The sequence below is a fragment of the Molossus molossus genome, unplaced genomic scaffold, assembly GCF_014108415.1.
Source record: "Molossus molossus isolate mMolMol1 unplaced genomic scaffold, mMolMol1.p scaffold_m16_p_11, whole genome shotgun sequence".
Taxonomy (NCBI): Eukaryota; Metazoa; Chordata; class Mammalia; order Chiroptera; family Molossidae; genus Molossus; species Molossus molossus.
Window position 1 is genome coordinate 49,460,964 of NW_023425346.1, and position 13,418 is coordinate 49,474,381.

A 13,418-nucleotide genomic window follows, 5' to 3' on the forward strand; every position below is an offset into this window, starting at 1 on the left:
ATTTTCTCTGATTCTTGGAGTAGGTTGAAGGTTATTCCTTCCTTGCTGTGGTTGCACACACCTTTGTTTACCTGTCTTTTTATAGAAACTTTTTTGGGAAGTTGGGAGAGGCTTTATCAGTGGCTGGTAGCTAGACACCATTTAAAATTTTAACTTATATGAAACTACTCAAATAAAAATAAGTACTTTCTGCATGTGGCAAAATGCTTGAAAATTTTGCTTTATGTAGATTTTTATGGAAATAAACTCTTCCTTGTAAATATTCATCACAAGTTGTTATTCAAATGATGAAGGCATCTGTGTTTCTGTACTAGAACCTATGTCTTATGAAAGCTGGGTCATTTTTGTGATGAAATAAAAATGTAGATACGTGAATTATTGTAGGAATTCCAATGATTTCCATGACATTTTTATTTTACATTAAAACAGCCTGACCACTGCCTATTAATAAAGGTCGTAGAGCTGATACAGCTGTTATAAATCATTTGATCTAGGAAATGAAAATTTAGTTGCCTTCAGGGGCCAGAAAAGTGGCCTGCAAATCCATGAAGTATGTTGGATTAATGTAATAGGGAGTGAGAGAATAGAAAGAACTGGGGATTACTTCTGATACCGAATGCCATCAAAAGCAGTATATAATATAAACCTACTTTCCCATTGTAGAGATGGAACTAAAATCAGGGCATATTAATAGATCTGTCCAATATGTGGAGTATCTATGTGTCTTAACCAGACCCAGCTACATAATTTGCAGGGCCCAAGGCAAAATAAAATGGGACCCCTTGTTCAACAATGATTAAAAATTTCAGGAGAGTGACAGACAAGCATTAAAGCAAGCACGGGACCCTGTGTGACTTGCACAAGTTATGTGCCCTTGAGGCCATTCCTGGCCTTGGCTTCTGATCTAGAATTTGTACACCCAAACAAAAAGAAACACACACTCTCCCCATCACCACCAAAGTACTGATAATGGAGAGAGAGGGGTTAAAATTAAGTCCTTGTCTGCCTGACTCATTTGATTTAGCATAATACCCTCTAGATCCATCCATGTTGTCACAAATGGCAAGAATTCATTCTTTTTATTGCTGTGCAATATTCCAGTGTGTGTGTGTGTGTGTATTATATCCACATCTTTATCCATTCAGCTATCGATTGTACACCTGAAACTAATATAATCAATGTAAGATTGTGTACTAATTAAACTCAAAAACAGCCAAAATTAAGTCCTTGATTTTGATTCTACAGTAAGTAAATGAACCACTTTTACTTACAAGAAAGCTTTTATATGAGGTTTTAGAATCATTGCTTCTCTACATTGTTTGGAAGCTCTCGTTGAAGAAGTATTGCTTCCATCAGGTTTTATTGTTTCTTACTTCATTCAGGCTTTATAAATTTTTAGTTGAAGATTTTCAACCTGAAGTTCTAAGCTCTTCTTTAAATGTTAGTTCTGACTTTAGTTTCAGAATGTTTGGAGAGTCACTCAATGCAGGAACAAAACTCTGAGGGACCCTTGTGTCTGCTCTTGGGTCTTACTCTGCCTCTTACTTGAAGGTAGTTGTCATGTCTTCCAGGAAATTTTGTCTATAACTTAAATCATCTCCTAAAATAACATTTCCCAACCCCCCTCCCCCCCACCACCTTATTTGAAATGTTTACCCGGCTTGCAAACACAAAAAGCAATTTGCCTCCTGACAAATTGAAGTTGACTAGTCACTTCTTCCTTTGAGTTAATTTACAACTTATAACTCACAGTATTTTAACACCATTGATAACATAACCCAAGGAACACTATTTAGTGACATCTAGCCAGCTTTCAAGGGCACAGCTATTCACACTCAGAAAATACAAGAAATAAAATTGGGAATTGAGCACTAGGATCAGTGTGCTTTTGTAGTATCTAACTAATTTATGTGGAGTCCATATAAATAAAGTCATATTGTCAAAAGACTTGAACATTGAAATAAATCATTTAAAATTTAAGGAGAACTTCAAAATGTTTCCTCATTAAAAAAGTGAAAGTCTAGCCCTGGCCAGTTTGGCTCAGCGGTTAGAGCGTCAGCCTGCGGTCCGGAGAGACCCAGGTTCGGTTCCCGCTAAGGGCACGTACTTCGGTTGCAGTTTGTTCCCGGCCCTGGTTGGTCGTGCGGGTGGCAGCCACTCGATGTGTCCCTTCACGTCGATGTTTCTCTCTCTCCCTTCCTCTCTCTCCCTCCCACTCTATCTGTACAAAAAATGGAAAAATATCCTCGGGTGAGGATAAAAAAAAAAGTGAAAGTCTAACAGCTGGACCTGCAGTTTGGAATGGTATATGGTTATCATTAAGTTGTACATCATGTGGATGACTTAGATTCCAGGTGGGTTTCTTTATTTAGTAACATCCACAAAGGTGTTGATTAATATCTTTGAAAGATGAACAAAGAAAAATATCTTACCTGATTTAAAAGTATTAAAGTTTTTATTTTTAAAACCAATATGAGCCCTGGCCAGTTTGGCGCAGTGGTTAGAGCATTGGCCTGCGGTCCAGAGAGACCCGGGTTTGGTTCCCACTAAGGGCATGTACCTCGGTTGTAGTTTGTCCCCGGCCCTGGTTGGTTGTGCAGGTGGCAGCCACTCGATGTGTCTCTTTCATGTCGAAGTTTCTCTCTCTCTCTTCCTCTTCCTCCCACTCTATCTGAACAAAAAATGGAAAAATGTCCTCGGTTGAGGATAAAAAAAATAAAACCAATATGAACTTCAATTAAATCAAGTTAATATCTAAATCAGACAGAATTCAAAACTATGTTATATAGCTTCATATTGTTGAAATACATCCCTTCATGAATGATTAACAAGAGGAATTTCACGGGAGAGAAGGTGGGCAAATGGGCAAATACATTAACTAAGTGAAAGGAAATTTAAGTTGTGACTATAATTACTAATATTTAAAATACTTGCAGTAAGCTATGCACATGGGCGTATGTGTTCAGCTAGCACTGAAACTGCTCATTAAGTTTAATCTTAGGTTGGGGGAGGTTTGGGGGGTGCAAATATAGTGGGCTTTTTCACTCATGTATATCAGGATATGCTGTGAAATATATAAACGGAATGTCATAGAATTTTTTTTAACCTTCTACAGGTGGAGATTTTCATTTTACCTTTATGTATTTACCTATGGAGTCCGGTTCCTGAAAAAGGTATGATCTGTCAAGTTACTTTATATAATTCTTATGTAACTATAAACCTAGATCTTGCTTATTTTCAGTGTGAAAGTAGTAATACGTTACACAATCATAACAGGCTTCCTAAGACTTACTTGTGCATTTTTCTTTGACTTACACAAATGTTTGCAGTTTATTCTTTATAGTAAGTCATTTTTAGGCAGATACCTAACATACTTTTGAGAACAATTTGTTTTTCCAGTGAAAGATGTTGCTAAATCCTCTGGCCACTCTAGTTGGTTATTTATTACTTGTGGGCTTAAGAGCCTATAAAATCCATCTGAGGCTTTGAAAGAAGTTAGTTTCCACTCCACACACCATGCAACTTGAAAAAAATCAGTTGTAATGTATGTTATCATTGTAGTCTTCACCAGTAGAAATTATATTTTAGTGTCTTCGTGGTTATAAACAGGGTAACCACGTCTGCTGGTAGAAAATTCAGTTCCTTCATAGTGTTTCTCCTGCTGCCTTACAACTCCTGTGTCCATGGGAGCAACTTCCCTTGGCTGCCATAGTCGTCCTGGGTATTTTGATGCTTAATGTCACTACTAACAATTCGGCTGCTTAACGTCAAGACTCACGAAGACGTATCTTCTCATAGCCATGCACATATTAGTAATAGTGATTTTTTTTTGTTGCAAAAAATGGGAAATTAGTTTTTTAATATTTTATATTATTAACCTTTAAAGTTATATCAATGTTCTCTTTATTTAGTTCAGAGTTAGTGTTTTCCCCCCCAAATAGGGCATTTTGCCAAATGGTATGCCTTACTACTGAATTTTCATGTAAATATTGATGTGAAAATGGCAAATACATTTTTATTTTTGAAGTCTGAGTTATAAGCTATTGTCTGCCTGTGGCAAATTCTATTATAAAGAGTGGCTGTTTCCTCTCTCATGTTTTCCTAAAGGAAGTATTCTTTTTACTTGTTGTCTTTTCCTTTAGTAACTACACTTATTTTTCACTTACTAAGATTACATGCCCCAGAGGCCATTTGAATAGATTTAAAAGGATGAGCTTTATTCTGTAGGCTTTCTAAGTATGAAGACATTCTCAACGTGGGTAAACAAATGTGGTGGAAACTGCTTATTTTGGAACCCCACTGTTCTAGTTTCCAAACTTGCTTATTTAGGGAAGATGGAAAGAATGATGTCGCGTGGTTCCGCCCAGAGCTCTTTACCTCGGGAGAGGAGCGGGCTGTGCGCCTCGTTGGCTGCCATGCGGAGCTGTGTTCATGAGCCTGCCGCCTTGCTCACTGAGGTCAAGGTTGGAAGTCATGTTGGGTTCCGCTGGGGAAGGGTTCTGATGGTGAGTGAGAAGAGATAGTGAGAACCAGGCGCACCTTTCTGCCCTTCCCCCAGGTCTGCACACAGCACCATTGCTACGACAGCTCACACACAGCCAGCTGGACCAGCTGTCACCAGGACAGGAAACACGTTGACACTGAGCTCTTCTTCACTCTGTCCCTAAACAAACTTCGTGAAATGAGAATACTTTTAATCCCCAGGGCCTCAGTGGCTCTGTACAAGGCTGTAAGAGGGCCTGTCAATAGAACATTTGTTTGAAAATTGTTTTTCCTTAAGTGATCCCAGTTCGCTTTCAAATTGTCCCTAGTTGTAACATACGCTTAAAGAATGGAGAAAGAAGTAGATGCTGTTCTTCAGGTTGAATTATTTGTATTTGGGGTTTCTCCCTTGAATAGAGTTTAAGACGCAGTCAGTGGTGGATGAACTGTATTGTTTAGTTTAGTCATAGGCAAGTGCACACAGAATCAGGGGACTGAACTAGTTCTGGAGGACTTCATAAGCCCTCTTGTCCAACCCTCTTATTTCACAGCCGAGGAGACAGAAACCCTAAGAGGACAGGTGGCATGGTTCCAAAGGTCACACAGTTCGTTTATTAAAGTGAAACTGAAATGAAACACACTGCTCTCTCTTATTCCAGTATTTTCTCCACCCATCTGCCCTGACCTCAGCATGATTTCTAAATGACTTCCTTCTTTGGTTTGGTTAGCAAAATGGACCGAATTTTAGTAGTTGTTGTTTCTATTGTAGAACTTTAAATATTTACTTTAATGACTATTGAAAATGTATTTATATTCATGTCCTTGGAGTGGACAGTATATTTGCCCAGCTAACCTGGCAGGGAAAAAATTTACTATGGGGGCAAAAGCAGAAATAATGCAAAGAAGGTACTTCAGAACATCCTGGTACTGGCACAAGAACAGGCATATAGATCAGTGGAACAGAACAGAGAATCCAGAAATAGACCCAAGACATTATGCACAATTATTATTTGACAAAAGTGGCAAGAACATGCAATGGAGTAAAGACAGCCTCTTTAATAATGGTGTTGGGAAAATTGAACAGCTACATGCAAAAAAATGAAACTAGACCATCAACTTACACCCTACACAAGAATAAATTCAAAATGGATAAAAGACTTAAATGTGACTCATGAATCCATAAAAATCCCAGAAGAAAATGTAGGCAACAAAATTTCAGACATCATACACAGCAGAATTTTCACTGATACATCACCTAAGGCAACAGAAACAAAGGAGAAAATGAACACATGGGACTACATCAAACTCAACAGCTTCTGCACAGCAGAAAAAACAACCATCAAAATGGAAAAGGAACCCACTGTATGGGAGAGAATAATTGCCAATGATATATCAGATAAGGGGTTAATTTCGCAAATATATAGAGTACTCAAACAGCTCAACAAAAAGAAGACAAAGAACCCAATTAAAAAATGGTCAGAGGAGCTAAATAGACACCTCTCCAAACAGGACATACAAATGGCCAAGAGACATATGAAAAAATGCTCAACATCACTAATTATCAGAGATGCAAATTAAAACAACAATGAGGTATCACCTCACACCTGTCAGAATGGCCGCCATCAACAAATTATCAAACAACAAGTGTTGGCGAGGGTGTGGAGAAAAGGGGACTCTAGTACATTGTTGGTAGGAATGCAGACTGGTACAGCTGCTGTGGAAAACACTATGGTATTACCTCAAAAAATTAAAAATTGAATTGCCATTTGACCCAGTGATCTCACTTCTAGGAATATAACCTAAGAAGCCTGAAACACCAATCAGAAAGAGTGTATGTTCCCCAAAGTTTATAGCAGCACTATTTACAATAGCTAAGATCTGGAAACAGCCCAAGTGTCTATCAGTAGACAAATGGACAAAAGAGCAGTGGTACATATACACAATGGAGTACTATGCAGCTATAAGAAAGAAAGATCTCTTATCCTTTGAGATGACATAGAGGGATCTGAAGAATATTATCCTAAGCAAAATAAGCCAAGCAGAGAAAGACAAGTATCACATGATTTCACTTATTTGTGGAATATAATGAATATAACCGTCTGAGGAACAGGGTAGACCTAGAGACATGGAAGTACGGTACAGACTGACAACCCTCAGAAGAGGGGGTTGGGGGGAGGAGAGATAAACCACAGAACTTATATACGTGTACGCATAACTGATGGACATGGACAACAAAGCTGGGGATGGGGTGGGGGGATGGGGAGGAGGGTGTCAGTGGGGAAAAAAGGAGAAACATCTGTAACAAAAATAAATTAATTTAAAAAAAAGTTTTTGTTGAATGGCGTTTTCTGAATATTTTCCTTTGAGTTTTTATATTTATTTTTTTAAATATCGTACCACAGGAAAGCAGTGCAGATATATGTACAAGTGGGATATAGGTAAATATTTTTTCTTATAATCTACATGTTAGGCTAATATATTTCCTTTTTTTTTAATCATATGGTACATTTTATATCAAATTCATTTTGTACACATGCATGCTTATAATTAAAGTGTAGAATTTACTCAATGTACCTATACCTAACCTCTGTCTCAGTCAGTGTTTTATTCGGAGACAGAAACCACAGGAAATACTAGGAGTGACTCTAATAAGCAGAATCATTGACCAAGGAGGAAGACCTACGACTGTGCTGCTCTGTGTAATCGGTGTGCTGACCGTTTGCTAGCCGTCTGTGGTAGGAGCTTGATCAGAATGTATCAACTCATTACTTATTTTTAAAAATTTTTTCTCTATTGATTTTAGAGAGAGAGGAAGGGAGAGAGAGAGAGAGATAGAAATATTGATGAGAGAGGACATGGACTGGCCACCTCCTGCATGCCCCCCACTGGGGATCGAGCCCACAACCTGGGCATGTGCCCTGACCAGGAATCAAACCGGTGACCTCTTGGTGCCTGGGTCAGTGCTCAACCACTGAGCCACAGCAGCTGGGCTCATTACTTCTTTTTTGAGAACGTCTACCTATGAATAGAGTAGGCCGAACTACACAGTGTGCTTAATGGTGTGGCTAATTTGCATTCTAGTGAAGCACTGTCTGTACATTTGGTTAGCCCTGCGCTGAAGTATTACAGCAGTAGTAAAGGCAGGAAGAAGCTTCCTCTCTGGGGACCAGGACTTACAGGAAGAGGATGGATTCTCAAAACCTAGAAGCTTGAAGGAGGAACCATGGAGTCAGACGAAGACCTCTGCGGAGGGGACGCCGACCAGGTGGAGTCTCTGAGGCACCACGATGAGACTGGTTCTGGAAATGAGGAAAACCACACACTGAAGCATTGCTGGGGGGCGGGGGGTGGACACGAACAGAAAGCAGAACAGAAAGGAGCACATCCCTTCTTCCTCTAGCTGCCATCCTGCCTCCCTCTAGTCCTTCCTGGAGGGAGAACTCAGCAGGACGCCAGCCCCTAGAGCCAGCGGGAGTGTGGTGTGTGGAGCCCTCTCGGGAGCCAAGAGGCAGTGTCTTAATAACTACCCCAGTCTTCCCCGCGTGCCGCATTCTGCGGTGTACTGACAGCTTACTGCAATTGATTTTATTACTTTCAAAAAATGTGCAAGTTGTCACTTGTTTTGTTGCCTTGGTGACTATGGGCTGAAAAGCCACCGTTGAGAAGTGTTCTGGCCGAAGGAGCACTCTGCCCTTCTCTTAGCCTGAGGATCTCACCTGAACCAAGGAATAGCCTTTCATCCTGCAGCTGGTGTGCTTCTCAGAGTCCCACAGACACAGCCACAAAGCGTTCCCCAGGGGCCCTGTTTCAAGGTGTTCTCTTTGCTTCTTGGCTAGCTTGGACTCTGTGAAAGGGAAACCGTATCGCCATACTTTTGCCTATTTTGATAGCAGAAATAAAATTTGTCCAGCTATTAGAATGTGTTTATTTTAAATTTTGTTCTTTGTGTCATTGAAAACATTTTGAAATTGCTTGGAGTGTGTCACTTGTTGAAGGAGACCTGACATTTAGGGTTTGACCTAACAGTTTTATAAGAATTGCACACGACACAGACACAAACACTGGGAAAGGGGCCTAACGATCAACTACCTCAAATGTCTCGTTTCAGAAAAGAGGAAACCATTCCAAAAGGTAGACTTGCCTGAGACAGAAATCGAACCCAGGCAGTCTTGTGGTCTTTACATTTTCTGTGTCAGTTAAAAACCAGCAACAACTTAGAAGAAGTTTAAAAAATCTAGCAGTTCAAGTAACATTTATTCATTCATTCATTCATTTACTTGCATTAGTATGTTCATCTTCCTTATTATGAAATAGAAGTCATGCCCTGGCCAGTTTGGCTCAGCGGTAGAGCGTCACAAAAACCAATGAGTCCCAGGTTCTATTCCGGCCAAGGGCACGTACCTCAGTTGCAGTTTGTCCCCGGCCCTGGTTGGGGTTGTGCGGGAGGCAACCAGTCGATATATCCCTTTCATGTCGATGTTTCCCTCTCATGTTGATGTCCCCCCCGCCATTCTGTCTGAAGATAAATAGAAAAATATCCTCAGGTGAGAAATAGAAGTCACATCACTGAAGGAGAACATGAAGTTGGAAGTCTGGATGGAGGTTTGATTGTACCTCTGCCGGTTATGCTTAATGGGAAATTTGCTCCCTGACACTGCATTTTCTCATCGGTAAAATGAGAAAAGGGTGTTTGCCTGACTTCCTCAGCTTGTGTGTAGGAGTGCTGTGGACACTTTAGAAATGTAAGACATAACACTAATTATTAATGATTGAGAGGTGGGTTCTGTTGGGAAACTAACTGTACGCCTAAATCTTCTATAATCCCTTGACATGAAACTTTTAAATACTGTGCTACTAGTCAAGTAAGAGCCCTTGTCATGACCAAGATTTGATGCTTTCAAATGGGTGAATGCACTTTCTGGAATGGAAATGATCTGGAATGGCCTTAGGAAGTTGTCCGTCAATGCTTCTCCTTATTGTATCTTCCTTTTCCCCTTCTGTGCACATCTACCTTCTTGAATTTTTCCTGATTTTCCTTATACCTGTTATTTGCCCGTCTGTGTTGGCATGTGGCTGGCATTCTTTCTGAGGAGCACATTTTGAAGTCAGTAAGAAACTAAAGGTAATGTAATACAGGGAGGGCCCTTAAGAAGGCGTCACAAGACCTGGCAATTCATCAGTTTTACCCCCTTCAGCAAGTCACTTAGTCTCTCTGGGATTTCATCACTACATCTCCAAAATCAGCAACTTGGGCTAACATAACATTTTAAAGACTCATACTCCATAACTCAGTGAAGAATTTGCAATAGCTAATATAGTAAGCTGATACAATCTGTTTAGAAAGCAACATGGTTATTTAAAATAATAACTGTAAGTATGTTCATATACTCAGAAGCTCAACTCTTATGAATTTATCCTGAGGAAAGAATTGTGCAAAATCAAAAAAATACATTTGTAAAGTTATTTAGTACAACTTAAATGATATATATATGGATACACACATATGCAAATTATAGCAAATCCAAAACAGAACTTAAAACAATTTTAATGTATAATATTGTAGAGTTATTGAAATTATTTCTATCAAAATGACAAAAAAGCATGCAACCATTTAAAATAATAATGGTAAAGTGACTATATTATTTATAGTACCAATAGAATGTTTAGTATAACTTCACATGAAAATCAGCAACATACTCCGTTGTACATTTTGCTCTGATAATATAAATAAATGGAAGATAGTAGGTAAAAATGAACTGCAGATAGGTATTTTCTCAAAATGTCTTTATTACTTTCTCTGCTATTAAAAAATTAACGCTAAGATGTAGAATTGAAACAGAAATAATGGCATAAATTTAGATATACTTGGGTTATGAAAGAGCCTGCAATTGCAACTTTTAAAAAGGAAAAACATTTTTAAAAGTTGAATTCATATAAATGGCAGAGAGATACAGAAGTTTTGTCGAAAAAATCCTGTTTATGTTTGCCTAGTCCTGCCCTAGCCCCTGACTCCTCCCCGAGCTCCCTTCACGGGATCGCATCGCCCAGAGTCCTGGAACTGGCGTACCCGTTCTGAGGAGCTTTTTCAGTCTCTGGTGGGGTTCTGGTAAGATTCAAGTTCTATTTCCATAGCAGATTTACATGGCCTATATTAGATAATAACTTGGAATCCTTCATTCAATATAGCTCCTTAAAAAATACGTTTTTCACAATGGAAGTCCCACCTCTTTTGGATTGGGTGAATGACTTGGAAATATGATTGGCTTAGTGCATAGCTAGGGTGAAATTTTGAATCACTGATGAGAATTATAATCATAATTATAATGGTGATAGCTACATGGTACTGAGCACTCACTGTGGGCCAGGTATTATGTTGATCACTCAGCATTCATTTCTTATGGGCTACACAGTATAACTCCTCATTCCTTTTTGATGAAGTAACCAAAGCTAACAAAGGATTTGCCCAAGGTCACCTAGCACTAGTCAGTGGGAGGGCTGAGATTTAAATCCAGTAATTTGGGCAAATGGCCTACTAGTACCCAGGCTTCATTACTGACTCAGTAGATCTACTGGACTGATCAGGGTTGGCCAGTTAACAAAAAAAGCAAGGCTCTGTCTTATAACCATTTTTACCTTAAGACTACAGTTAAACTTAGTGATGATATTTAAAAGGCCCAAATTAAACACCATACTTGCTTATTTATCTCCTTTCAAATGAAGTCATATTGACCAAGCTGAGAATCTGTGGCTTGCTGCATTCTGAGTATTTTTGGATCTCATCAGAAACCGTCTGCTAATTTTCAGACTGGGTATAAATGTCCCTTTTTACACAATCCAATGTAATTATGCAACATAATTTTTTTCTCCTTCTATGATACATATTTCCTTCCTACACTGTGACTAGTAAACCATTAATATACTCTTCACAGTAAGAAGCTGATTTGGATAACTCAGTCTTTTCTACATTTTGGGGGATGTGTTTTAGGTGAAATTGATCATTGTCTAGGATAAATGAAAATGTGTTCAGATGATAAAACCATTTTGTCAACACTGAGGTTACACCTTACGGTTTTGTATTGAATGAGATGCAGTAGTTTAATTTTGATTGTGTAAAATTTTCTCTAAAGAGCACTGAGGAGCCTTTTACCCAGGTTGTCTTTGCTTTGCGTGCAAGCTTTGTCTGGAAAGAATGACATTTACACCAACGGCTTTCTCCAGACGACGTAGGATTTGCGGGCATTCATGAAACTGAAATGGATTTTTGTGGGAGGAAAAAGTACTTGTGTCAACTCCCAAGTACAAGTGGCGACTGCTGCCTTACTGAGTGATACTTGCTCTGTGTAATTATTTATACAAGGGTTTGTGGACTGGATGCTTGATCAAACCATGAATCTTATCCTCTCAGCTCACTTAATAAAATACCAAGTTGGTAGAAACTCTAGAAGTAAAGAAACACTATATGTCATAGGCTACTAAAATAACACTGATTTAAATATGACATTCATTATTAGATAGTCCCCTAAAGGCATAAACTTATATGTCTCAAAAGTTTAGAGCTGAACTTGACGATGAAAACATTGCTTCTCATTTATATGCTGTAACAAAGCTAGTGGTGCCAGCGTCCTCCAGCTCAAGGCAGTGCCTGAGAACTGAATTGCATTCGTGTTCTTCTCCTGTTTCCATGGGGAATAGAAAACTAGTCACTCTCAGAAGGGTTCAGGCAATTTGATATGAAATATCGACCCATGAATCAAAATCTGTACCTGCACATTCACTCTGCATTAGCTGAATCATCATCTGACACCCGAGGAAAAACCCTTTCCTGAATTCAACAAGGAAAGCGCTATTCTTACTAAGGTTTGTTTTCATAAAATCTGAAAGCTGATGGCTTTTACAAACAATGGTCATTGTAATCAAACATTTTCCTTATGAGCAATAATGAGATAAACCCGATGATCTTTGCTTAAAAACAACAGCTTTCTGGGAAAAGTAATGAGGCGCCCTTCGTCTGCTTTTGAAATTGGTATTTTGTCTCTTCGGGGAAGACGCAGTCGTGTGTGTTTGGAGTGGGGTGGGAATACGTAGTACTTGATGTAGGGCAGAGCAGAGGGCATGTTGACCTGACCAGCCCGTGCTCTGATTATCGCACCTCACGTAGCTCTGAAAAACTGGTTCAGAGAGCTTTTGAATACTGGGTCAGCTAGAGTCCGCAGTTAGGTGAGACACGTAGATTAGTGTATTTTATTTTACCCCCTTCTCCTTTATTAATGCACATGAGAATAGGCTTGCCTGCTAGAGGCCATCGCTGTCATTGTGTAGGGTTTTTTGAGCAAAGCCTGGTGATACCAGTCACCTTGGAATGACTATTCCAAAGCTGAGAGACGATGGCTATTTTGTCCTCAAGGAATTCAGGCTTCCCTAAGGCAGTGAACAATGAAAAGGATAGATTAATGTTTTTTAGGCAAAATTAATTTATAGTGATAGAGGTATTTTTACAGGGGAGGGAGTCGGCCTGAGAGAACCCACTGGAGTGCTGGAAAGCTAGGTCTTGATATGAGCATTGGTGACATAGTGTATTCATACATAGACATTCAGTATAGGTATATACACAGGTGGACAGGCACCAAATTCCTGTGCACTTAGATTTGTGCACTTTCTTGTATGCAAGTTCTACTTCAGTCAGAAATAATAAAAGCTAATAGTGATTTCTGATCATCCTGTCACTGCGTGTTGTTGAGTGGGGACGTGGGCACAGGACATTGGAGGAGCAAAAGCTGTTATTTAAAGGGCACTCCATTCATGGCTCTTCCAAGAGCTTCTGTCTGTTACTGATGGGAAATACTGAGCTCTATTCATCTGCTCATTCTTTCATTTGGTGTCTGGAGCACGTCGCCTATGATGGGGATGATTCTAAGAATCGTGGATAAATCAGTCAG

The 13,418-nt window shown here is 39.4% G+C and overlaps 1 protein-coding gene across 1 annotated transcript in view; it reads left to right on the forward strand.

The window, feature by feature from the left end:
• Positions 1 to 13,418, forward strand: part of CERS6 (ceramide synthase 6) — a 271,292-nt gene that overhangs the window by 147,356 nt on the left and 110,518 nt on the right. Inside the window, exon 4 of the mRNA XM_036253461.1 lies at positions 3,116 to 3,173. Coding sequence (XP_036109354.1) covers positions 3,116 to 3,173 — 58 coding nt within the window. The remainder of the gene's footprint in view (positions 1 to 3,115; positions 3,174 to 13,418) is intronic.